The sequence below is a fragment of the Apus apus genome, chromosome 12 (genome assembly GCF_020740795.1).
Source record: "Apus apus isolate bApuApu2 chromosome 12, bApuApu2.pri.cur, whole genome shotgun sequence".
Classification (NCBI taxonomy): Eukaryota; Metazoa; Chordata; class Aves; order Apodiformes; family Apodidae; genus Apus; species Apus apus.
This window is the reverse complement of record NC_067293.1, coordinates 11,736,199-11,761,105: the sequence shown is the minus strand read 5'-3', so window position 1 is coordinate 11,761,105 and position 24,907 is coordinate 11,736,199. Positions and strand designations below refer to the sequence as shown.

At 36.7% G+C, this 24,907-nt stretch overlaps 1 protein-coding gene across 3 annotated transcripts in view; it reads left to right on the top strand.

Annotated features, from left to right (window-relative positions):
- The window catches only part of AMMECR1 (AMMECR nuclear protein 1), a 119,198-nt gene that overhangs the window by 77,094 nt on the left and 17,197 nt on the right, over positions 1-24,907 (top strand). For 2 of the 3 annotated variants that reach the window (XM_051630658.1, XM_051630657.1), the window contains exons 4-7: positions 3,217-3,331; positions 10,101-10,191; positions 11,356-11,452; positions 14,936-15,009. In XM_051630658.1, coding sequence (XP_051486618.1) covers positions 3,217-3,331; positions 10,101-10,191; positions 11,356-11,452; positions 14,936-15,009 — 377 coding nt within the window. Of the gene's footprint in view, positions 1-3,216; positions 3,332-10,100; positions 10,192-11,355; positions 11,453-14,935; positions 19,347-24,907 lie in introns of those variants that run through there. The other variant, XM_051630659.1, reaches the window with a different exon arrangement.

Below are 24,907 nucleotides of genomic sequence, written 5' to 3'. Positions count from 1 at the left end.
TGTACTTCCATTTGGTCAGGGTCAATATATATAAATTAGTTTTAGGCATTAAGGAATAAAGAACAGATTGTTCAGAAAATGCTTTTAAAATCAGGGTTTTTTTTTTCTCTAAAAGTAGTTTTGAAGTCTGCCTAATTTTTCTAACTTGCTTTACTCTCCACTTACCCTTTCTTAATTCTAAATTTGACAGAAAAAATATGGACTTAATATTTTTTTAAACCTGGTATCTAATATGCCAGATTTAGTTCTGTAAAAATCCTTTTGACTTTCTAATGGAAGAATTAACAGAATAATATGGCATTGAATAGGATTGGAAAATAACATTCTAGTACTTCAGAAATAATCCTTCAATCAAATTAACAGAACAAAGTCTCCTGTACTAATCAGGAATGCCAGCACACAATTGTACAGTGACTTTTCATTCTGCCCAGCTCAGACCAGTAAAAAGATTTTGAGGAACACAAGCATATTTTACATTGCCTGTATTTTATGCTTTCTTTGAACTGGTCTCCCAAGAGGCACAGTAACATAGCAGGTGAGGCAAAAGTCTGAACGTACATATGGTCATCTTTGTAGAGTATATGAAGTGTATGATAAGTGGCAAACTGCTGCCTCTAGAAACTGATACTCTTTCTTCCCGGAATGGGAACAGCAACAGTAAAAGCTCATCCAAGCTTTTTTATCCTTGGTAAGTGGTGAACCGTACTGATGTTTCTGACGGTGATGCTAGTGTTGTAACCATTGAGAGCTCAGGACATGCACAATGGGGACAGCTGCCCATGAGGACTCTCCTGGATGCCACCCACTTGCTCTGTTGATACCATCAGTACAGTCAGTGGATGGGGATTTATTCACTACCCACAGAGATAATGTTTAGGCTTATGGATAATGGCTGAATTCTGTGTGCTTTTCAGCAGTGTATGCAAATAGACTGGTTATATGATGGAGGTACAAGATACCTCAGGGAAATGAGAAATAATAAGCAAGTAAGCATATAAGCAAGCTTGTAGTAGAAATGGATTTAAACAGTACTGGAGTTTCTGAACATAATTTTTTTGTGAAAGCTTTTAAGTGCAGAGATACAGCATCTGGCTCAAAATACCTAAACTATAAACAGCTGGATTCCTGGAGAGTATTCCAGGAAATACCAGTGCACGTATACAGTGTTCTTATATTGGTTATTACTTAATATTGTTGGTTATTATTTAATACTAAGCTAGATGGTCTTCTGGTTTGAGCTGTCCCTGTGTTCAGAGTATGCTCCCTTTTCATATATACATATATTCCCCCCTGCCATGTGGAGGGATATGAAGACTGAGTTAGCTGTTTGTGTTTTCCTATGTTGCTGTTACACTGTGGCTGTATGCATGAATTTGTGATGTTGCACTGAAACACCAGGCAAGGGAAGCTGGTAACTTTACCTGCTTCCCAGTAGCTACAAAACTAGCTTTGCAAATCCCATCAACAAAATCTCGGAGAATATAATGTTTTGATACAACTTCAGTGAAAGCCACTATCACAGGTGTAATGCTTTAAATCTCCTTAGTGTTCCCAGGTCTTCACAAGTCTATGTAGACCTGTCTGTACTACATAAATATCAAAAGATTTATCCTGGCTTGTAACTTACTGTCCCTGTATCTTCTCTTACATCTATGGCAACTTTACCTGGGATTGCCTATAATTACTCCTAAATAATGCATAGAATAGGTCCGCTGATAATTATATAATGAAATTGTCTTCATAATGAAAATCTAAATTTCTGACCTATTTCGTAAGGTAAAAATACCCAAGCTTGGAGAAAGGCTTCTAGTCTAAATTTCAATGCTATATTCTTTTTGTGCAATTGTAGCATATCTGGGAAAAAAGCCTACCTTCCCCCTGCCCCAGAAAAAGGTTTCCATTTTAACTATTCGGTGTATGGTACGAATTTGTGATGGGAAGCTGTTTCTGGTTATACATGATGATTTCTTTTAAATAAACTTTGTATTTTTTTTGCTTATGCATCCATATTGGGTCTGCTGCAATAAAGTTGCACTATTCTCTATATAAAATGATGGTATCTGGTGCAGAGACTTGAGACATATTCTAACCACCACAGCCATGGCAGTAATTTAATCAACTAATGGCAACCACTGGCTAAATGCCAAATAAAACAAGCAAGAATGATCTAATCGTTAGATGAAACAATGAGACAGGTGAAGAACTTGGTAGTACTTTAGTAAGTAAGTCTCTTAATCTTAAATTGTCTGTACTTGTCAAAAAGCTCAGTTAGCAGATCACTGGCTTTGTTGGGGATAAGCATGTTTGTATTTGTGTGATATTTCAAACCTTAAGAAAATTAAAAATTATGAGATACTGTGCTCACTTTAACCTCCCCTCTTCCAGATTAACTGGTTCTTATCCTAATTTATGCAAGTAGTTTTTTACAAATGTTCTTACTCCTGGTACTGCTTACTGTTAACTGCTTTGTTTTTCAAAGTGTGCTGGAATGTGCACAGATCAGCTCCTCTCTGCATTGAATTTTCCCCCATTAGGAGTATGTTTGTCTATAGACCGGTATGTTAGCCTGAGGATTAGTTTAGCTGTTTGCAAGCTCCCCTGTACTAATCATTACCTCTGCTTTGCAGAACATCTTCAAGTCCTGTAGGTTTACAGGTCTGTAGAGCTCTTGGATATTTTTACCTATTTATATTGACTTTTGCCTGTAAGCATGAATATTGTTATTATTATTTTTTTTTAAGAATATTCTCTTTCAGATTTTTTTCACTGAATAGTTAAGTTCTACAGTTTGATTACTCTATGACATGTTTGATTATTGCAGGCTATACAATCTCCCCCTCTACTTTATGCTGCATAGTTTAATCCTTTTTGAAAGGATTAACTAAACTGCAGGTAGAAGAGTTGCTGCTTTTGTAACTTTTTCAAAAAACTTTCTGCTACTTCATTAATACGATTGTCACAGTAGCAAAATCAGCTCAGGAATGACCCTGAGAGCACCACCTGACTGGCCAGCCAAGAACTGAAACAAATATCTGAGGAAAAAGTTGGTAATGTTGGTCAGTGTGTTACACTGGCAACTGGATTATCCAACTGGTCATCATTTCATCAGGATTTTTTTTGTCCTTTACACTTTTCAGTTGATTCATTAGATTTTGAACTTTAAAACAAACAAACAAACAAAAAAAATCCTTTGAAATTCTGTTTTGTCTTCAACAGTGCCCTTAAAGATAGTCGTTTCCCCCCAATGACGAGGGATGAGCTGCCACGGCTTTTCTGCTCAGTGTCTCTACTCACTAACTTTGAAGATGTATGTGACTACATGGACTGGGAGGTAAGGATGTCAGATATATTTTTAGAAACTTATTTTAATACCATGAATATCTATAGCAGAAGTCACACCATTTCAATTATCTGCAGAGGTTTTTTTGTGTAGTTGTCGCTGGTTTGCACTGTTTTGCATTGTTTTGTGCACAGTTTCAGACAATCCTTTTGGTAGAACTGTCATCTCCTTAAAAGTCTGAGCCATGAAAATGTAAAGTCATATTCTTGCCCACTTAGGCAATCGAAGTAAACAAGAACCGCAAAAACAAAAAAGCAATCGCAAAACAAGCTGCCTAATTTAGTCCATGAGAGTGGACATGTTATAATGCCAGAGAGAGCACAAAAATTACAGTATTTCCCTTTAATAATGACTTAGCTCTACTAAACATTTAAGATTTCGTAAGAGAAAAAGAGGCTTTTTACTGTATTTGCACATAACTAATGTATATTGAATAGAAATTTCTTTTTTTGTTAAAATGGTAAGAGGCCCTACTCTATCAGCATGGTGGTATCCAGCAGTAACCTCAGCATTCTTAATTTTACAGTAGCTGAAAAATCTAACAAAAATGCATTTTCTGTTCAACTCATAATGACAAGGGCTTTTTACCTTCTGATATGTAATTCTCAATAAGATGAATGTAAGTTCCCTTTGAGTTTATCAACATTTTCACCATAAACAGAATTATTAAGACCAAAAAGTAAATTTGAGATGAAGCTGTGTGTGCATTCTCAACGAGAAGCTTTTTTTCAGAGTAGTTTGTCTTGAGCCCTAAGAGTACTTCAAACAAAGTGTTCAAGTAATCAAAACTGTAGTGACTTTAAATACTAATGCAAGCTAGAAGTCAAAATTCAAACTGGTAGAATTTCTCTGCTTCACTAGGTCGACTTCTGGTAGTAATCATAATGATGTTTTCAATTTAATTTCATTTATTATAATTTATTAAAAATCAGACTATTAATACACTCAGAAAATGTCTCTTCAATTGAAATGCATAATGAAACAGCATTTAGCTCTTTCCATGTGGTAGTCTATAAATATTAGATGCTGTTTTATTCTCTTAATAACAAACTTCTAAGATGATGAAAATATGCATCATTATAGAGAAGCTGAAACCAAAGCCTGAGTTAAAAAATCCATTCTCCCTTGGAAAGACTGGTTTTAACTTTGTGCCTTGGGAGATTCCTGATTCGTAACTTCAATACTAGTGTGAAACAAAGGAGACTTTTACTTTCTGTGTCCTTTCTAGATCTTATTGCAGAATAGTTGAGACTTCAACAATGGTGTAAAGAAGCTTAATGCAGTTCTTGGTCAGTTCTGAGTGATTTTATGGATTCTCATGATTCTTCCTATTGAAAAGCCCTGACTTGGGAGGGAAGAATGGAGGGGTCAGAAATGTAATAGTCATGTATTATCCATTTGTGTAGTTGTTTTCTCCCCTGTTTAATTTAAGGTTCTTTAATGATAGTTTTTTAAAATCTCTAGCAAATTCCTAGGATTTCTAAGAAGTGGTCACAAAGTGGGTTCCATTATTTGTTTTGGGTTTTGTTTGTTGTTTTTTTTTCTTTTTTCGTAAAAGCTAAATGTGCTTCTCAAGTGATTGTGTCTTATGTAGTTGTAGATGATCCACAAGCTTTCCATGCAAAAGGGGCAGGGATGTGTGTATAAATATGAGAAAGACAGAATTTGTAATTGTTGTACCTTAAAAGAACGACTTATCACTGTTTGTGACTGTCAATAAGCTGATGTCATCCATGTTGCTTTTAAGGTAGCTGCAATTTTGCAATATGAATGGGAAAAAGACATTTCAGCATGTCTAGAGTATGATGATGTCAAGAGAGATTCTGCATTTTTCATATAATGCTAATTTTCAGGTCATCCTGAAAAACAGCCTGGTTAGGAGACCTTTCTTCTGTAGTTGTGCTGCTCATGGTCTCATGGGAGCCAGTTCAGCAGTTTGCTGACAGAGGTCACAATATGCTAAACATGCCCATTCGGACAACTTGCAGTGCTCTGGTGGCTTAGAGACAAGATCATTTGACGATACAGCTAAGGAATACCTCCTGTCTCCTGAAGCAGAGTGATAAATCTGCTTTCCTCTGATTTATGAGTTATATTCCCATATTATATATTTATATATTGCAGTTGTAAAAAGCAATGCAAGATCCTTTTGCAGCAGAAAATTCAATCAAGTGAACAGGAGATACTAGTGAATAGACCGCTCTTACCTTCCATATGATTTTTGAAATTGCTGCCATTTTCACCTTTTATAAAAGTAACTTGGAGAAAAGTACAAGCCTTTAAAGGACCACATCAGCACCATGGTTCAGGAGGAGGCTTCCTAAACTATAATTTAACATTCTTCCCTTACATGTGACTCTTATCTGAATTGCAGTGCACTTCAATAGTGGAACAGATAGAGGGCTTTGAAACAAACAACTGGGCATGTATGAACTGTATTATTTCTGCTGGACAGAACCCATGAAATGTTGCTGAGGTCCAGCTGCTGCTGGGGTTAAGTTTCACAGCCTTTCCATCTCACAGAAAGGGACAACATGAGAAAATCATAAGATATGGGGGTTTTTTTTATAGTACTGCTCCTTTATTAAACATCAGCTATCAAAGGACTACTTGGGAGAGAAGTCATAAAGACCAATCATTTAAAAACACATTTGATGTGTTTCCCTGCATAAAACTGGCTTTATCCGTATTTCTATTCTCCTTAAGCTCATCTTTTTGATCTGTCCTTCTACCAAGTCTTCCTGCACAAATTTGAATTTCTGCCTCTGGATGCCTTAATTTTGTTGTGGATTCTTGAAGTAGATATACTTGCATCTCATGTTGCACTGGGCACCGTGTATAGTTAGCAGCACCCCGAAAGAAGCAATGTAGAAGAGTTTTAATAGGTTGCTGTGAGGTATTGTGGCTTTTAGGTCCTTTAGAAAGAACTTCTCTTTGGCTTGTGAAGCTCCCACGTCTGCAATTTGGGCAAATAAGCCTACACTTGGGAGGCACTGAAGAGTGGATTCAGATCCCAGAAATGGCATATGTGTGATCATATTGTAGGTCTTGCAGTTTCAGCCTTGTTGCTAGGGGCTCTGCCTCTTGTACAGGGTATGGCTGCAAGGTGTGCTACAATAGCAAAAGTTTTAATGTAACTCCTGTGTCCTTTTTTTTTTTCTTTCTTTTTTCCTTTTTTTTTTTTTCTTCTAGAAATACAGAGGAAAAAAAGCCAAGTGTTGCTACTTCTCTTTTTATTTCATGTTACAGCAAATGAACTAATTTTAAATTTGTTTTTTCATTAATTTCATTAACAATCTGTGGGGATTTTTGCTAGAAGGTAAAAGCCAGTCTTGCTAATTCAGACTCTCTTCCCCCCTTCTTTTCATTAAAACATCGACTGTATGTAATTATAATAAGCAACTTACTGGAAAACAGTATTGTAATTTCCAACAGGGTAATAAATAACTAGAATTGACCTGCAGCTCTTCCTTAAAATACCTTGAAAGCGTTCTTTGCCCTGAAGTTGTTGTTTTTCAGTGAAGAAACATCTGGAGAATTGTACATGCTTGCTGTGTTGATACAAAAGTCTTTAGCCTGTGTGCACTGGTTTAAATATTAGCTCAAATAGTTCTGGACAATAATGTTGACTGAAAGGTGGCTTTTCATTGTTGACAAAGTTAGTACTTAGGAGGTGTGGAAATTCTTCCCTTCCCGCAAGTGCACTGGCACCCATGACCTCTTACAGCTTATATTCCTTAGAATAGTGTCTTGATCTCAGTATTTTATTCTCTTTGGATGATATTAAGTGATTCCATGTATATAAATTAATGATTCATTAAAAAAAGAATGCTTGTCATGAAGCAGAGAGCATATCTCGCTAAGTAGTCTTCAGCCTCCATTAAAACAGAAGGAATATTTGTTCAAGATCTTTATCAATGATCTGGATGAGGGAGGGGACTGAGCGCACCGTCAATAAGTTTGCAGATGACACCAAATTGGGTGGGTGTGTGGCTCTGCTTGAGGGTAGGAAGAGCTTGGCAAAACAATAAATGTAGTCTGTGCCTGTTCTTCCCCATCCTGAGATGTATGTAAAGAAATAATTAAAAAATAATGTGTAGAAATTAATATGAATGTGTATAAACACATAGTAAAGTCTTGAAATTTTGTCAGTCACTTCAGAAGTAAAAGAAAAATTGTATTTTAATGCAATTAGTTTTAGTGAAAGGTTGGTATTTTTTAATTATTATTGTCACTGGACCTGGTTCTAGGTAGCCTCTGGCCACTTAGCCAAAAAGTTTAGATCCCCAAGTATTGGATACATAGTATACAGTATACACAGCATAACCTGGAGGAGATTGGTTTGTTGCCTTTCGAAGTTGCTCCTCTAGCTTTCCCAACAGCAACAGTCTCAAAAAGATTCCTCTGCATTTGGGAGGCTGATAGGGCAATGGTGTGGTCTTTTTTCCAGCTCAGAGAGTACCTGTCCATAGTAAAGGGTAATAGGTGAGACAGAACTTAAATTCCATCTGCAGAAGATTGGTTTGTTTTCCTGAATTGCACAGATTATGTTCTTCAAAAACTTGCCTGTAGGCTATCAGTATTTTTCACCTGAGAAGCATGTCATAGGCTTTGCATTGAGTTCTATGCTGAGCCTGGTAGACAAGCCAGGTACAGTCCAGTTAGTGCCTTCGAAACATGTAGCTACCCATTACCTCCCATCTTACAAAGGATTATTTTGGAAAATTTCCCAGAAGTTTTCATCAATGCAGGAACATTGGTCTCCTGTGGAAGTAAAAATAAATTCCTAACTATGCCTGTGCCAATCTTAGCATGGAACATTCTTATTTTGCTGCATGTAGCTTCCATTTGTTTAACTCAGGCCTGGTTTAGATCAACTGGAGCTAAACAATGAGAAGCCGTTTGCACTGGACTAAGAGGACTGCTGAGCTACGCAGTTGGAATTCATGCTTCACAGAATGGTATGAAATTTTCCCAACCAGAGGAATTGTGGGTGCAATTGTGTTGCCTTATTCATTTTGCTCTACATCTTTTTCTTCTACAGACATAAGCCTAAAAGTCCATTAAGATGGTTAATGTAAACATCCAGTGCAATGCAATTAACCTACTGCTTGAATGTTGCATCATACTTAATACATCACTTGTGCTTCTGGTTGGTTTCTCATGAATACTACAGGACCACTATTACGCAAAACAGTTGTGTAGAATTTAGAATCTAATATTCTGCAGGATTTGAAGGTGTGCAAAACCTGAAAATATTTCATCTTAGTGCTTAGACAACTGAATACAGACAGTAAGCTTTTGCAGCTGGTAATTTGCTAACTGTTCTTGGAATAAACTTGGTAGGCTCATTTCAGCTTCTAACACTGTCTTGTTTTACTTACAGGTCCTTTGGGTTCATAATTACATCATCTCATTATACAGATTTTATCATTCTAGTGATTATATATCCATGTTATGAAAGTTAGGTTTAGAAGTGTTTGGTAATGAAGTATCACATTAAAATTTGCAGTGAACTAAATTTGTTAATCTCCAAGTAATTTTTCCAATTTAAGAAAGATTAGGTTTATGGGGGAAAATTGTTGAGACCATGGCCAGCCAGAAGACTCTTCCTCCCATTTCCCCATGATTATATCATATATAAGAATTTTAAAATAACATCTTAATATAAACAGATGTGTTAATTGAACTACTGCTAGGGCTTTTTAAATATTACTTAATTACTTTTTGACTGTCGTACAGTTACAGTAAAATAGGCTATCACTGGAAAAACTGTTACAGCATTTTTCAGTTAATTTTGTGTCCAAAAAGAAGTGCCATACCAAACAGCATGATATCCTTTTAAACATAAACTACTCATGCCCACATGCAATGTTAGGAACTTCAGATTTAAATGGAATTAACATTTTAGTTATGTGGGCATGAAAAAAAAAAGTCCATGTACTAATGCTTTGTGTTTATGCATAGAACTCAAAAGCAACTGCAAATTTGCTGGCAATGGGATATCTATTATGGCATGACTGATCTGAGTGCAGGTACTCCCAACACAATTATTGTACCTTGAAAACAGAGATGCTTAAACAATGCCTTGCAAAGGTGCCTAGCCTAATGTATTAGGATTTTAAACTTTTTTTTTTTTTTCCTGGCAGTTCAGCTTTATTTACATCTAACTCCTTAGTATTAGTAATTTTGGTTTCCATACTGGCATTTTGTCATATTAGAGTACTTAGTAGCATAGAAATAGGAGTTTGAAGCTGAATGCTTTGGACTATCTCCTTTTTCAGGTCATACATTTGCAGAAATTTTGAAGGCTCCAGGCACAAGTTTGTCATGTGACAAATATTTAATTGTTGTTACTTTGAGCAAAATTAATGTGCTTAATTGAAGCATCAATAGATTTGCTAGCTGCTTGGTTGCCTTCAGATTGTATTTGGTGACCAGGTGATTTCAGCAGCAGAAACACTGCAGATAGAAGGCTTAGAGACAGAAGGACTTTTGCATCTCAACTGTCTTTCCTTCAGACCAGAAATGAAGCTCTGAGGTGGGGAGCTGAGGACCATATGTGTGCTGCTATTGACCTTACAAGGCTGTAAGGTGAACACCTTTCGAAAAGATTACATTTGCTTCAGTACCAACTTTGAAACTCCTTGAAAAATGGTATTCACCACTGAAATGTTCACATTTCGGGTTTTATCATGTTAGAAATTTCTTCTGTCTTTTTTGCTTTTAATGTGCTAAAAAAGCTGCCCATTTCTTGCAGGTGGGTGTACATGGTATTAGAATAGAATTCATCAATGAAAAAGGATCAAAACGCACCGCCACCTACTTACCGGAGGTTGCAAAGGAGCAAGGTCATTGTTGCACTTTATTTCATATGATCTGGTGAAGAATTTAAACATGCATATAAAGCTAAAATGCAGTATTTGACCTTGCACTGATGTCAGATGATGGAGCAATATTTCATTGTAAGAAGACTCTTATATAAAATGCCAATTATACGCCTGTTTCAGTTCCCTTACAGGGATGCAGTAAACCATAGCTGTTTTTTAAACAAGTAATAAATGCTGTGTAGCTGGCAGGAAATACAGTATGGGGGGGTGGTACAGTGCTGTCAACCAACTTCACAGCTGTTGAAAGTTGCCAGTTTTCAGCATGCTGTGATATTAGAGACATGCAAAAACTCTGTTAAATGATGGGATGTCTGGTCATTACCTTAACAGCTGATTTATCCCTGAATCTGCATTGAGCAAGTTTGATTTTTTTTTTTTCAGTTAGGTACTTTCTGCTAGTACTTAATTCCTTTTATGAACACTGGCTGCCTGGCTGTTTGGATGGATGGAAGAAAATTACTTCCCATGTGAAAGTCCAAAATAATGTAACATTGTGACCAACGTAATTCCATCTTCTGGAAATAACATGTCTAGCAGCTACTTAAAATATTAGGCTTTTCAAAATGGATAAATAGGAGTTTTGAATAGCATGAAGATTTTACTGAGAACAATAATGAATCTGTATTTTTAATCCATCACTTGTTTTTATTACCCAGCCACCTATAGTATTGCGTAGTAGTTCTGAAATTAGAAATATCACTGTAAAGTTAAGTGATACTTATTCTCTACACATGTTCAACTAGTAATTCTTTTATTTTTTCATACGATCTTAGCCACTTACAATGTATAAAGTGATTGTGATATGTGATCATACTTAAACGCTTCAGGAAAATTTAGTTTTGTATCTTTCCCCCAATTTAGGACACCTGGATATAGTGGGTCCACTTTCAAAATATTTCAAGTATGGGATAAAAATGTTGTTTATGTAGCAAACTTTATGTGTAAAGAAATCATACGCATTTTATTTCCTTCAACTATTCTTAAGTAGGGAAGAATGATCTGTGTTCTGTAGAAAGCTTCAGCAGTGCACTGCCACTGTCAGTAACATAAATGTACTGTATTTTTGCAACATCTATTCTTTTTGCTATATATCTCACTAATCTTTACTATTGTGAAATTCAACAGGATGGGACCACATTCAAACCATAGATTCGTTATTGAGGAAAGGAGGCTACAAAGCTCCAATTACTAATGAATTCAGGAAAACAATAAAGCTAACCAGGTACGCATCATGGGATACTACAGTAAGTCCTTGCTTTCTAATGCTGTGATGTGTTCAGTCCTGGTAAGTGCTTATTTCAGATGTTAATAGTAAGGTTTCCTGTATATATTGTTAATTATTTCTTTCTTTGCACAGTAACAGTATAGATTTCTGAGAATATCTGTGCCTGGCATAGGGATTAGTAGCACTAAGCAAGAAAGAAAAGGCTGTTGTTAAATATCAGGCTACATATATACTGGAGACCTGCATATTCCTTTTCATAATTCTGCAAAATCTTTGTAGTGTATTGGTTCTTACTTTTTACAGCTTTTTCATTGGCTGTAAGAGATGTTCAGGAACTGTTGATAACAAGGACCTTTGCCTTGTCAGATGGTGTTGAGCAAATGCTGCACTATGGGTCTGCCCCTCAGTACTAGTGATTTGTTGGGTTCTCAGAGACAGCGCTGGGTTGATTTTCTCTCCTGTGGAGTAGAGGTGTCCCTTATCTTAATGGGTGTTAGGTATGCAAATCAGCTACTTGATTTGAGAGTCAGTGTAGTCATTAAAATATGGCAGGGTATTCTCAGGAGTGAAGACATGAATTTAATGTTTGTTTTCGTACTCTGTCGCTCTTGCACACTAGTGTATTTTGATTTTGCTAATTTAATAAAATGTGTTCTTGAGGGCTTCTTGGCTGGTGGGGCCTACAGTATTATAGAATTAGCAGCAGATACTCTGCCCATAATATTGCAGTTATATGGTGGACGAGTAAATGTCTGTAAGAATGCCTCTAAAATTAAGTCTTTTTTAAGCTTTCTGTATAAAATGACTGCTAAACTTTAGTTATCTATTCCATGCTTGGAGTGACAAGTTTTTTTAAATTTTACATCATAAGGAAGGTATTAATTGACTGTTCATCCTCTTCAGAGAGACCATACTACTAATACAAATAACAAAGTTAGAATCCTTTGTCCGAAACTGTTACCCTTCCTATCTTTTATACATGTTTAGGGACTCATAGGGTCACAAGGTAAGTTCTAAAAATGCTGTATATATTACTTTAGTTTCTGTGTCCTGATTTCTTTGGAAATTCCTTCCTTCTTAGTGCATCTAGGTGTAAGCCTGACTTAACTTCCCTGTTTGTAGTTAAAACCCAATGCTTCCACATTTGTCATCTTCATCTATGAATTTTGTTATTACTTAGTAGTAACAGCAAATACATTTAGACAATAAAATTTCTTAGAAAAAATAATATTTTAGAATTAGAGGAGTTGTTCAGTGATCTAGTAGATGAAGAACAAAGACATTGTGCCTCAATGACTGTTCAGAATTTCAGATTCTTGTAGGAACCTCATTTCTGTGGAGTAGCTGTGGTGTAGGAAAACATGCAGTTCTGAAGGTTAATTTAGGGAGGAAGGATTTACAGAATCCAGCTAAATTTCCAAATGCAGAACCCCAATCTGCATTTAATGTATTTAGCTAAACACCTTGTTTTCTTGTGTTCAGAAAGAATATCTGTAGATAGCTGGGGCACTAGTAACAGTGCTATAATTCTTAAATGACCAACCTCAGTAGGAATATATTTTTCCAAGAAACAAAAACTCCGTATAGCACACATTTTCTTCCAGTGACATGATTTTGTTTGAAACAATGGCTTGTGAGCACAGAACAAAACAGAACAAAAACCCACCCCACCAAAAACTCTTGTATTTAGTGTACCTGAGTCCACAACATCTAAACTACTACTGGCCTGTTAAGTGGAATACACAAGGCATAATTTTTAATGTTCAGAATAAATTAATTTTTTTTGGCTATTTTACTTGCTTAAAATCTCAGCTTCTCCTGAGTTTCAGAAACAGTAATATTAAAATAGTAACTATTTCCCAGCATCAGACAACCTTTTTTAGAGCCTCAATTTAATAATTTCTTGTCATACAGTAAAAGATCTATTGGAAGAGTGGAATAAGTGCTTTTTAAAATCTCTGAATTAAAGTAAGTGCCCTGTGTGTGAATAAAGCTTTAAGCTGATCCAAACTAGTCTATTGCTAACTATCTTCACTTCAAGTTAATACCCAGTAGTTCTGGCCATGTTTTGAAGGAGAGAACTAAAAAATAGTGGAGCTGAAATAAGTGTTCCAACTGCAGGGGTCTAGAATGTGTAAGGACAGTAACTGTATTTTCTCTTCCCTCTGTTTAAACAAGCAGATGCAATTCTAGTCAGGCTGCCTTTGGCTGCTTTGACCCACTTACAACCACCTTCAGCAACTGCCAAGCTTATGGTTTAGTTTCACAGTGGCAGGGGATTTCATTCACAGACCAGCTTACATGCCATTCACATCAATTCCAGAAGCGCTGCAGCTAATCTCTCCAGAAGGACCAGCAGCCATTTGTTAAATTGCTACATCATTAACAAATACTGTTGTGTCAAGTACGCATGGGCACTTTTGATGCTCCAAAACACATCCACTGAAGCAAAAAACTGCAAGTGGAAGGTGTTCTGCTCTTGTTCCTCTGGCACTCTCAATGTTTTTGGAAATGACCTGGACACAGGCGTCAAATATACTTTTGAGTTTGCTGATGATATTAAGCCAGGAGGAGCTGTGGACTCCCCTGAGGGTGTAGAGGTCATACAGAGAAATCTGGATAGACTAGAAAGCTGGGCAGTCACCGACCATATGAAATTTAACAAGAGTAAGTGCAGGACCTGGGACAAGTAATCTGTATAAACTGGGGGATGAGTGGCTGAAGAGCAGCCCTGCAGAAAGAGGCCTGGGGGTTTGGGTTGATGGCAAGTTGAATATGAGTCAGCAGTGCGTGCTGGCAGCCAAAACGGCCAACCATGTCCTGGGGTACATCAAGTACAGCGTGGGTATCTCGTCGGGGGAAGTGACTGTCCCACTTAACACTGCTGATGTAGCCTCACCTTGAGTCCTGTGTGCAGTTTTGGGTGCCTCAATATAAGGACATCAGACTATTAGTGTGCTCAGAGGAAGGCAACCATGATGGTGAAGGGCCTTTGGGCAGAACTTAAAGAGGAGTGGCTGAAGTCACTTAGCTTGTTCAACTCTAATTTAATGTAGCTGGGATTATTTTAAAAGCAGAATTTGGCAAACAGTTCATACTGACTGTTTTAAAATGGCCCAAAAATATGAGGTGCTTTTTTACAGTTTTTCTCCTAGGTTTTATGTAGAGAGTTCACTGAAAATACGGGACTTTCTCAATACATCATCATGAGTTTCTGTTGCCTCTACTTAAAGCAATCATTTTGTTAGCTTAAAATATTTTTCATAAGCATTTAAATTGTGATTTGTCATGTGATTAAAGAATGATCCTGACAACCACGGTGGTTCCCTCCCTGCCATTATGCAACTGAAATTAGTCTTATTCCTAACATCAGCAGTACAGAGCTGTTATCTTTAAGTATACCACTAGTGCAGAATTTTTAGTGCTACTTACAGCTTCCTGGTAACAGTTCTTGAATTTCCTTCTTTATTCTTTTCCTAGGTACCGTAGTGAGAAGATGACAATGAGCTACACAGAGTACCTTGCCCATCGTCAGCATCATCACTTCCAAAATGGTATTGGGCACCCCCTTCCACCATACAACCATTATTCCTGACACTGAGCCGCATGACCAGTCACTGGACCTCTCTGCAGACCTCTTCCCAGGAGACCCTGCCCCTTCTTGGTCTAGCTATCTCTATTACTGTACCATTTTATGATGATAGTTTCCGTTGCCATGTCGAGGCTTCTAAGTTGGTTAAGCTCATCATGGCAACGGGAGGGAAAACTGCATTGCTACAAAGATCCCATACTTTTTTTTATTATTGAGTCACTGCAGATTTTTTTGCAGCATATATAGCCCTTGGGCTTTTTATGAAATTTTAAATTTCTACTTCATTAACATTGAATTATATCAATCAAGGCTTTCTGTAACTGTGGATGGAAGGAAGAGTTTAGGGATTACAGTTAGGGATGCTTTGCATAGCAAAAAGGCATTAATGGCTTTTGCATTAGTAGGTGTGACAGGGAACGAAACATATCCAATTCAGGTATTATACTAGACAATTTATTGCATTTTCATAATGTTCTTAATAACGTTTGTACAATATCTCACCCCCACAGCACAGCTTTCATGTAGCTATATACATGATCTTCAGATCCAGCACACAGAGCCAAAATATCAAGGCTGATACACAAAATGCTTTTTTGGATGAAGAGAAGCAGTTACATGTACAATAAGAGGTGATGTTAACATGGCAGCATTTTCAGAATCAAGTGGTCTAATTGATAGGGTGTGACATAATCCGGTAGGCTACCAGGTACCCTTGTCTCCCATCCTGTGCTGGGAATTGAGGCCAATCCACCCCAGTCATAATAATGCATTTGGAATGAGACAATGCCTTTCTGATTATCTCAAATTAAGAGTGACATTTGTTTTTGAAACAGGTTGGTGAGTAGCAGATGTCATATTAGGAAGAAAATGGATTTAGATTTTAGTGCCTTTGACTATGACATAACTATATACTTATATATAAAACTCATAGAAAAAATATAGCAAATATGCCAGACATTCTAGCAAACGATACTGAGTCTGCTCTAGTGTCAGGTTTTTGGGGATTTTTTTTTAAGTGAGTTGTTGGGGTTTTTTTTAATAGCAAACCTATTTTGGAAAATAAAAATCCCTGTTTTGTTCTTCTGCTTTTGAACTTGTTGAATTTTATCAAGTCATGAATATTTAGATAAAGTTAACTATTGTCTAAAAAAGACAAAAGATTGTTGAGCACAGGACAAGTATGCCATAATTTTACATGTTTTCATCTATTACAGGAATAGTACTTGAGAGCTCTAAGCACTGTGTAATAATTCTGACACCCCTCCACACAGTAGAAGAAAGAAAACTGATTGGAACTCTTTCCTGCTGTAAAAATAGGATTTAGCAGAAGGTATGCGTGGTGTGTTTGCACGCCTAGGACATGGTAGGAGCTAGCTCCTTCCTTGTGTGCTTGCAGAACTCCCACGAATACTTGTTGTAGTTCAGTGCATATTCTGGGGACAACACATGCCATCAATTATAGAAAAGACCTTCCTAATATGAATGAACCACAGTAAGCAGAAATTCCAGTTATTTTGAATAATGAATGTCTGTAAATGTATATATAAAATATATATAAAAAATTCAAATAGATAAAATCAGTTAAAAAAAGATGAGACTAATTATAAAAATGTTTCAATAACGTTTCAAAAACAGATGCGGATAAATTATGCTCATCCCTTATGTGAGGTTAGCTTTGCCACGTAATTTCTATGGAGGTTCTTGTAGAAGGTCTTTGGTATTCCTTCATCCACAGCATTTGATGTCCAAATATTAACATTTTCAGTTGTGATGCCTTAATTTATAAGCAGAGGGCCTGAAATTTCAGGAGCCAAGAGATGCCAGCCAGAAGCTGCAAAATGGAATAGATGTTTATACAGAGGCTATTTTGGATGATACTGTTGTCTTGTTTCTACTTGGGGAACACTTTTAAACAGATTTGTCTTCAAGTGGAAATTGTGAACAAGTGGCTACCTGATAAGAATTTGTGTTGTTTCTTTTCTTGCCCTTATAGGGAAACTGAGCACAAACTGAATCATTCTGCTGCAAAAAAAAAAAAAAAAGTCATTCAACCCCATCTTTATCTGTCATCTCGTTACAGCATGCTCATGCTTCTGGATGAGCTCATTGTTAGAAGTTTTTTAAAAAGATCTATTATATATAAAAATATATATGTATTGAAAGGTGCTAATCAACCTCAAGCAGGTCACGTGACTGGTCATGCGGATCTAAAATCATATCAGATTTTTAAAAAAATCTTCGATATATGCAGATGTTATACAGAATTTCTTACCAGTGTAATAATGATATACTGATGAATAAACAATCCTGCAGGTTTTTAAGGACAAGGTCAGCAATACTTCCCACCATGGCTTGGGGGGGAAAAGGATAGTTTTGTCTCCTTTTTGTATACAGCATAATGCACAATGCATTTTTGTCTATCTCTCAGTAGCTGTTGCTTAAAAATATAGTTAAAAGGGTGTTATACAAACTGTAAAGGTGTGCTTTTGAAATGAGTTAATGCCAGACCCTTCTGGACCAGAGTTTTGTATCACTAATTAAAAAACTGTTACAGAGTCTGTGGTCAATCAGATTGTATGATTATTTTTTTTTTAAGATTGGAATAATCAGTCTATCGACAGTGTTTCTAGGGCACCTACCTCCTCAGCATGCAAGTGCTGAAAATGCTACAGATTGTTTCTGTGTAATTGTGGGTTTACTTGTACAAAATGTGCAGTTCACTGTGACATGCACTGGGACAGAATAGGTCTGTTTGCTTAAAGCTGATCAACAACTGCTTTCACAAATGTCGTTCCCTCAAAGTTATGTTTAGTGCCCTTTTAGATATATTGTGGGGTTTAGAACTTTTTCTTATTTTTTAAAATTTGGGGGACTTTATTAGAAGTTAAGGTACAACCAAGTAGCATATTTCATTGTTTTTTAAGTTGGAATGCTAATTTTTTTATAAGCACTACTCAGTTTGCCTTATTCCATTAAAGGGATTGTTGGGGTTTTTCTACATTATTTTGCTTAGATTCTAAAAACCCTGTTCAGTGAACTGAGTCAGACAGCAAAACCATAGACTTGATATGAAACTATTACTTAGTCATGCTTCTAGTGGCCTTCCTTCTGCTGCGACTGCTGTAGCACTGACTTTTCACTATCTCAACCCCAATGCTGACCATAGCAGGGGGAGGGCACACCTGAGTTCTGACCTCAGATACACTATGAAATCAAGGCAGCCAAATGCATTTGCACACCCTGGTGTTTGTATATGGACCTCTTTACTTGTCTTCAAATGTGCGGGTTTTTAAAATTGTTGTCTGGAGTAGGTTACATCTCTTATGTGTGTTAGAACAAACCAAAGAAGCCTCCAGCCATGCCCAAATGCTGCTCCTAAAGCCTGCCTTCCAGTCCTTACAAAATCCCTGCAGGATTAAATGTGTTAACTTTTTTATTTTTGTACAGTTTCTAACTGATTTTTGCTAGTGATGTTAATTGAATTAAGTTTATTTGGGGAGTCTGAATACCTCCTCCATTTAAATAAACTGGTGACTTTCCTTTATGTTTAAAAAATAAAAAGGTAAAAAAAAAAAGAAAAAAAAAAAGGGGGGGGAAACCCAAAGTGTGCCTCTCAGATTTAAGGGTTTCTGGTTACATTTATTCTTAAGACCAGCAATGATTCTTTATATACAAAGATATGTTTTTCCTTGTTTTTTATTACTATTAAAGAAAAAATAAAAACCTCTTTCTTTGCTCTGGACCCAGTAATTGCGCTGGTACATAAACGCACTGAGAAAACAAACTTTTGTTTGAAACTTTTGTAACAACTTATGACTGTTTTTGTATATCAAAGTTGATTCTTTTCAATATATTTGGATCTAGTTTCTAAGTTATTTTAGTGTTTTATATGTTACAAAAAATTAAATTTTTCACCAGCATCTTGAGTTATCTTTAATGCAGTGGTGACACACAATGGGCTTACAGCTACCTGGAGTAGCTTACAAGGCCTCTGTCTTTTCCTTCCTTCCTTAGTAACTTGACTGATTACAATAATATCACAGATTACCTGAACCCCCTTCCTTTATAACTAGATCCTCCTTCCTTCCACATTTAATTGCTATTAGTGTGAAGAAACTGTTGAAATGGGCATTTTAATATAAATACGGCTTTAATAAGAGAAAAATGAGGAAAAAGAAAAAAAATATAGAAGGTTATCTGTGGGTCTGTGAGATATGGCTGTGGAAAGATATTGTAGTAGTTTTAACACTATTGTTATTACCTTTTAAATCATTTACCCAATAAAATAAGGAAAAAGAATTGCCATTGCTTTTTATGTTTCTCTGCTTGATTGTGTGGCTTAGTAATTTTTTTTTAATTTCAGCATTTCCACTTAGTCTTAACGTTAAAGGCTAATAAGGTGTTAGAAATATTTCCTGTGATTACTGCTGTCTTTCCATTTTGCCTGCTGTAGGAACATTGTAAACAGGTGCACGCAGTTGTCAGTCTAATTCAGAAGTGATTCACTAAGCACTCCAAGTTAAATCAGCATTTATATCAGTTAGATCAATATTTATATCACTCTACTTATCAGTATTTGTATCAGTTAACATGTCAGTTGTGTAGTTTTTATGTCTAACTTTAAACATGTAATTTCATCCCAGCTTGGGCTCCTTACTCTCTGACAGGGGTAAGTGGTTTCAAACTTCTAAAAAAACCACAACTTTGTTGCAGAACCAGTTATACTGGTTCAACCAATACATTACTTACATTACTTATAGCAACGTTATTCAACAACTTAATCTGGCGAAATGTCTGTCAAAGTATGCCCTGAAGTGTCACCTAAAATAATTGTAATGCACTTTCTTCATATTAATCCTACAGTAGTAAGTGTGATTTTAAAGACTATCTAGGCTTGCTTTGCTAGGAGGGATTTATCTCTTGCATGTCATATCTAGCAAATGTCTAAACTATCAGGAAAAAAAAAAAATAGTGTAGAGTTTACAGTGACTTACAGAGTTTCTGCAACAAAGCCACAATCCAGCTCCTAACAAAAGAAAGTACCCAGACAAGTAAAGTGACTTTGAGAACTTTGTTCCCTGAGCCAAACTCTTGGTGCACAGAGAAGCATTTTCTACTGACAAAGCAAGAAATTTCTAATATATCCCTGGAATTCCCAGATTATTTTACAAGTGAGGTTTATTTGCCTTTGCATCTACAAACAGGAGATCTAGTAATACTGAATTAGTCAAAGTCTCTGAAAACAAACCAATACAATCCATGTAACCTTTAGATGTTGAAGATTGATGCAGCCATTACTCCACTTGCTTTGAAGTTTTGATTTAGAAGAATTAAAACAAACAAACAACAACAAACACCTCCCTCCTTAAAAAAAACCAAAATGAACAAAAAACCAACTAAACATGCCTCTGAAGGGAAAACCTGCTTGAGTAAATAGCTGATTTTAGCATCTCTCAGATTTGGTATCAATAGCCTGAATTGGGTAAAACCTACCCAAAACTCACAGTCCATTGAGAGTGACTAGCTAAAACTTCATACCGAAAGTTTCCCACTAGATGTTTCAGAGGTGAAAACTTGCTTATTCTTACATGTCTCTTGATATTAAACAATTAGATACGCAGAGAATTATCCATGCCTGAAAAAAGGAAATTGCTTGCTTAGTTCATCTCAGGTTTCCATAAGACACTTCCTACTAGATTCCTATTTCAGCTGTTGTATCAGTCTTAATACTGTTCAAGAAAAATTAACCTGGAGAATTGGTTCAATTTCCTAACTGCATGAAAACTTCAAACATCAATAATGCATATATAATAATACAGGTGGACATATCCAGTATGTTCCTTTTCCAGAAATAGCACTTGCCAGGAATGTTACACAATTCAATGCCTGCTTGTCTGAGATGTACTGGGCCACAACATTATTGCAGTCTTATTTAAGTTTATTTTTAATTACAGCTAGAAACATTTCTGAAGTGCATTAAAACTACCATGAGATCATCCATGCACCTTAATTACAGTTTTTGGGCTGAAAACTGTACGTATTCTACAATCTTCTACTAAAGTGATACAGAACAGGAAATAAAAGACTCCACTAAAGTTGCAAGAAGCATAGAGAAACTTCCTAATACTGTAACACTGTTTCCTGAGGTCCTTACCTGAAAGACAGGGAATATTTAGTGATTAAAGGATTTATGTCCTACAGTGAAGTCTGCCAGTAACCTCAGGTTTGGCCTGTGTTGATTGATAGGTAACAGGGTCAGGTCCTACTTAAATGCTTAAACTTCAAGAAATCCCAGTAATCATTGTTCTTGCTAACAGAAACTGCTACATGCAAGATAGACTACAGCACAGCCTGCCTGAGACAACAGAATCCATGTTCTTATCTCATTTGATGATTAGCTATCTAATATTAGTCCCTCTGTGACTGTTAATATTACAAATTGAAGTGGAAAGTGAATTTTGGTTCTCTTATATAGCTCTATAGGTCTTAAGCAAGACAGACTCGGTGCCTGGCACACTTAGAATAACAAAACCAAACAGAATCCATTAAAATGCATTTATTTGTTTTAATTCAAAGGTTTAACAACTATTTGCCCAGTGATCTAGACTTAGGGCACAACAATGAAAAAATCATGAGACCAAAATACAAAAACAAGTACACAAATTACCCCTTATTTGTAAATATTACTTCGTAACCAAGTTTTAGCACATTAAAAAGTTTACAAAATTTTTAACACACTTAGAAATTATTCAGAACTAACAGCATATGTGGCAGTTGAACCTCTCTACATCCATCCTTACCCTTTCCATACCATTCTGCACCTGGATAAAACCATGCTTGAACTAGAGTGTTGGGAAACTGCAACTGCAGGTTTCCAAAGACTGCTTTGTGCTCAGACCAGTGCCTGAGCAGCTCCAACTCCCTGGCACAGTTTGGTTGGTGAGTGAGGTGGATATGCTCACTGTTCTGCCTGCTGCCTCCTCTGCACCATTGAGATGACAACTCAGTAAAAGCAGAAATAATTTTTTTAAAAGTACAAAATTGACCCTGAAAAAAATAAAATCATATAAAAAAACAGCTTGCCTTTGAATAAGTTCCACAAAAAGCTGCAAGACAGATTTACAGCAATACCACTTTGAGTACAAGATCACAAAAATCAACACATTGGTTATGAGTCTTGTCATTGTAAAAATGAAAACATCAAAGTTAACCTGTCTGCCTGTAGAAAGCTTTCACCTCCTAACAGAAGGGCTGACAGACGCCATCTTCCTGGTTTTTAGCCTCTTCAGAACTTTGTAACTATTAGGACCAATTTAATTCCTAAGAATCTGCCTCTAGTAAAAAACTGCAACAGTAAGAAGAGCAACACATCTCTGTATTCCATTAGCTACAGACACATAAAAAACAAATGCCTGTGGTTTAGATGCAAGATTAGGGATATAAAAGTAAAGTACAGTAATTTAGTGGTTGCAAACAGCCGTTTCCAAAAGGAAAATACAATGGGGCTTTACAAGATTATATAAAATATACAGAAATATCAAAACCCTGATTGTGGCCAGAAAAAGATGGATAAATCTACAATGAGGTACTCTAGAATCTTAAGGTATGCAAATGGACTGACTTTTCATGTCTCCCAACTTTTCATTTTAATCAATTTATATAATCATCATCAAGAGCTGGTAGTTTATACCCTTTGAAAGAAACAAGATGTAAATTCTTCTTTGATGCTTAAATAGGAGGAAGTGAAACAGATACAGCTCAAACACTGCATACAGTGTCGGAATCTTTGAAAAATAGCACTGCATGTGTCCTGGACAGCTAAAGCCTTGGCACAATAATCTCAATATTCACAGGCAGAATTGCCAGATGTTTCGGTGGGTGCAGAAATTTTACTACCTCCCTTTTCTGTTTTGGAGGGCTACATACTCTAAGGCTGCATAAACAAACCAATCAGCAAACAAGTTTATTGTAGTTAATAATGCTTCATTTAAGTGCACATTTGGAGGCAAGTTTAGACAGTTGTTCACTAGCAGTAAGAATAATAAATTCCATCACTCCTTGTTTCTTTTGTTTGAAGAGCCTACTGTGCTAAAAATCAGGACAGTAGAGGACTCTGTTCAGTCACCTTAATACTTACCAACTTCACTCTATGAAGTCTAGGCATTGGCACGGCACAGGACTTCTTTTGTCTGCATTGCTAGTGGACAGCAAATCAATCCACTTCGGGGTGGGATTTTAGAGTCAACTTAAGCTGCTGCTGAAAGGAATTCCCAGTCTGGCTATATGGTTCACCTACTGCTCTGCCCCATAGCTATTGCCAATGTTTTCATAACTGTGACAAAAAATTTCATAATATTTTACTAGGGAGGACTAGGACTACCTTTCAACTGTACACTGCACTGCTGCAATGTAAAGTCTAATCACCAGGTACGGTGATCATAACGGCTTCAAGTTATCCTGACGTTAGACTGTGTGCATAGTACCACAGGAGAGAATGCCAGTTAGCTTTCAACAGCAGCTGTATAGTTTTGCTCTTTAATTTCCAGCATAAATAAGCATAAAAGCAACCAGAGAAATCATCCATATAGCATAACAGCCTACAAAATAAACAATTCAAAGAAAACAAAAATCAGCCTCTGCCAGGGAAGAGAATAAATAACAACCCCTATGGAGATTAAGTATTCTGCTTTCCCTTTCAAACCAATATCCTGCACATTGAGCAAGATGTGTCTGATGCATATTCCAAACAGATATTTGACACATCTGAGAAAAAAAGAATATTAAGTTCCATAACATTAGCCTCATAAGTTTGTTCTCTTTCTGCTGTTTTTGACCTCTTCTTCACCTTCTGTGAAGCTTGCAACTCAGCTATTCTGATACAGTTTCTTCTAGTGCCACACCATAAAACAAAATATACTAAGTTTACAAAATCTTCAAAAAGTGGTGGAGAGAGGGAGGAAGTATTTTAACTTTTGGGCCCCTCACTATAGGAAAGACATTGAGGTGGTGGCAAAGGTCCAAAGAGTAACAAAGCTGATGAAGGGTCTGGAGCACAAGTCCTGTGAGGAGTAGCTGAGGGAACTGGGTTTGTTTAACCTGGAGAAAAGGAGGCTGAGGGGAGACCTTCTTGCTCTCTACAACTACCTGAAAGGACGCTGGAGCTAGGGGGGGATTGGTCTCTTCTCCCAAGTTACAAGTGATAGAACAAGAAGAAACAGCCTCAAATTATGCCAGGGGAGGTTTAGATTGGATATTACAAAAAATTTCTTCCCCAAAAGTGTTCTTAGGCACTGGAACAAACTGCCTAGGGCAGTGGTTGAGTCACCATCCCTGGAGGTTTTTAAAAGACATGTAGATGTGGCACTTAAGGACATGGTTTAGTGGTGGCCTTGGCAGTGTTAGGTTTACAGTTGGACTCGATCTTAAGGGTTTTTTCCAACCTAAATTACTCTATTCTAACTCAGCCAGCTTCGCTAATATTATACAAGCAAAGAAGCAACAGGTTACCATCAGAAAGGTTCCAGTGCCTTTTCTCCTGCCTGACTCCAGTTGCACCATTCAACTTTTACAGCAGCTCCAATACTTGTAAAATCCTTACTGAGTTTAGTGGTTAGTTTACCTCTCTACTTTCTTGCTGTATTACCAGTTAGCCATTTTAGCAACATAAATTGGTATAGAAGAGTTTGACAAACTCCAGAACCTGCACTGGTAAAGCCTGGGAGGGAAATACAAGTGTTCCACTGGCTTTGACAAGCAGTTCTGTCAGAATACTCCATGTTGTGACATTATACCTGAAAATTCTAGTGGGACTCAAAACAACAGGACCAGCATAACAGAGAAAAGCAGCATGGGGCTGGGGA